The following is a 595-nucleotide window of genomic DNA, read 5'->3' as shown; positions in this document are numbered from 1 at the left end:
ATCAATCAATAAAAAATGAAAATGTGAAAGAAATGATACGATGAGCAAAGATTTTCAACATTTTCAATAACTTATTTTCCGCTATGAGATTCAAGATTCTTTCACAATGTCCACCGCGTTCCATTGTGCACCAAGCGTGGCCGCTGAGTATAAAAGGAAGTTGCGACGTGCGAGGAGAATTAGAAACTCATTCGACGCAGCGAAGTCAACACCTTTTACCAGCCATGTATAAGCGAGTATTCGTAGCTTGCCTTCTCTTAGGTAAATGAAACTAAACGTGTCATATGAAGAGAAAAGATGTTTAAATCTATGAAATACCTTCTTTTGAAATAAGAGGGAAAAAAAGGTTTATTCCTCCCGAGCGAAATTACTTAAAAACATACTGTATAAACATACTATATTGGGATTCATTTCATGGTCTTGTTTGTCCCTGTAGGTACTGTGCTTGCCGAGGAAAAGGGAGAGACGAGGGTAAGTTTTCGAGCTTTTTCCTCAACGACAAAGGAAACGAAAATCATGTATCAGTACCTAAATATATACAAAATCTCGCTTTATATAATTCATACAATTCTTCATTTATTTCATTAGGATAAGC

The 595-nt window shown here is 36.0% G+C and overlaps 1 protein-coding gene across 1 annotated transcript in view; it reads left to right on the top strand.

Annotated features, from left to right (window-relative positions):
* Positions 1–595, top strand: part of LOC119593527 (cilia- and flagella-associated protein 91-like) — a 17,946-nt gene that overhangs the window by 16,590 nt on the left and 761 nt on the right. The window contains exons 3-4 of the mRNA XM_037942488.1: positions 89–261; positions 437–471. Coding sequence (XP_037798416.1) covers positions 89–261; positions 437–471 — 208 coding nt within the window. The remainder of the gene's footprint in view (positions 1–88; positions 262–436; positions 472–595) is intronic.

This window comes from Penaeus monodon, chromosome 32, assembly GCF_015228065.2.
Source record: "Penaeus monodon isolate SGIC_2016 chromosome 32, NSTDA_Pmon_1, whole genome shotgun sequence".
In the NCBI taxonomy this organism is placed as follows: Eukaryota; Metazoa; Arthropoda; class Malacostraca; order Decapoda; family Penaeidae; genus Penaeus; species Penaeus monodon.
Note: the sequence above shows the minus strand (reverse complement) of the source record. Positions and strands in the feature narration are given on the sequence as shown.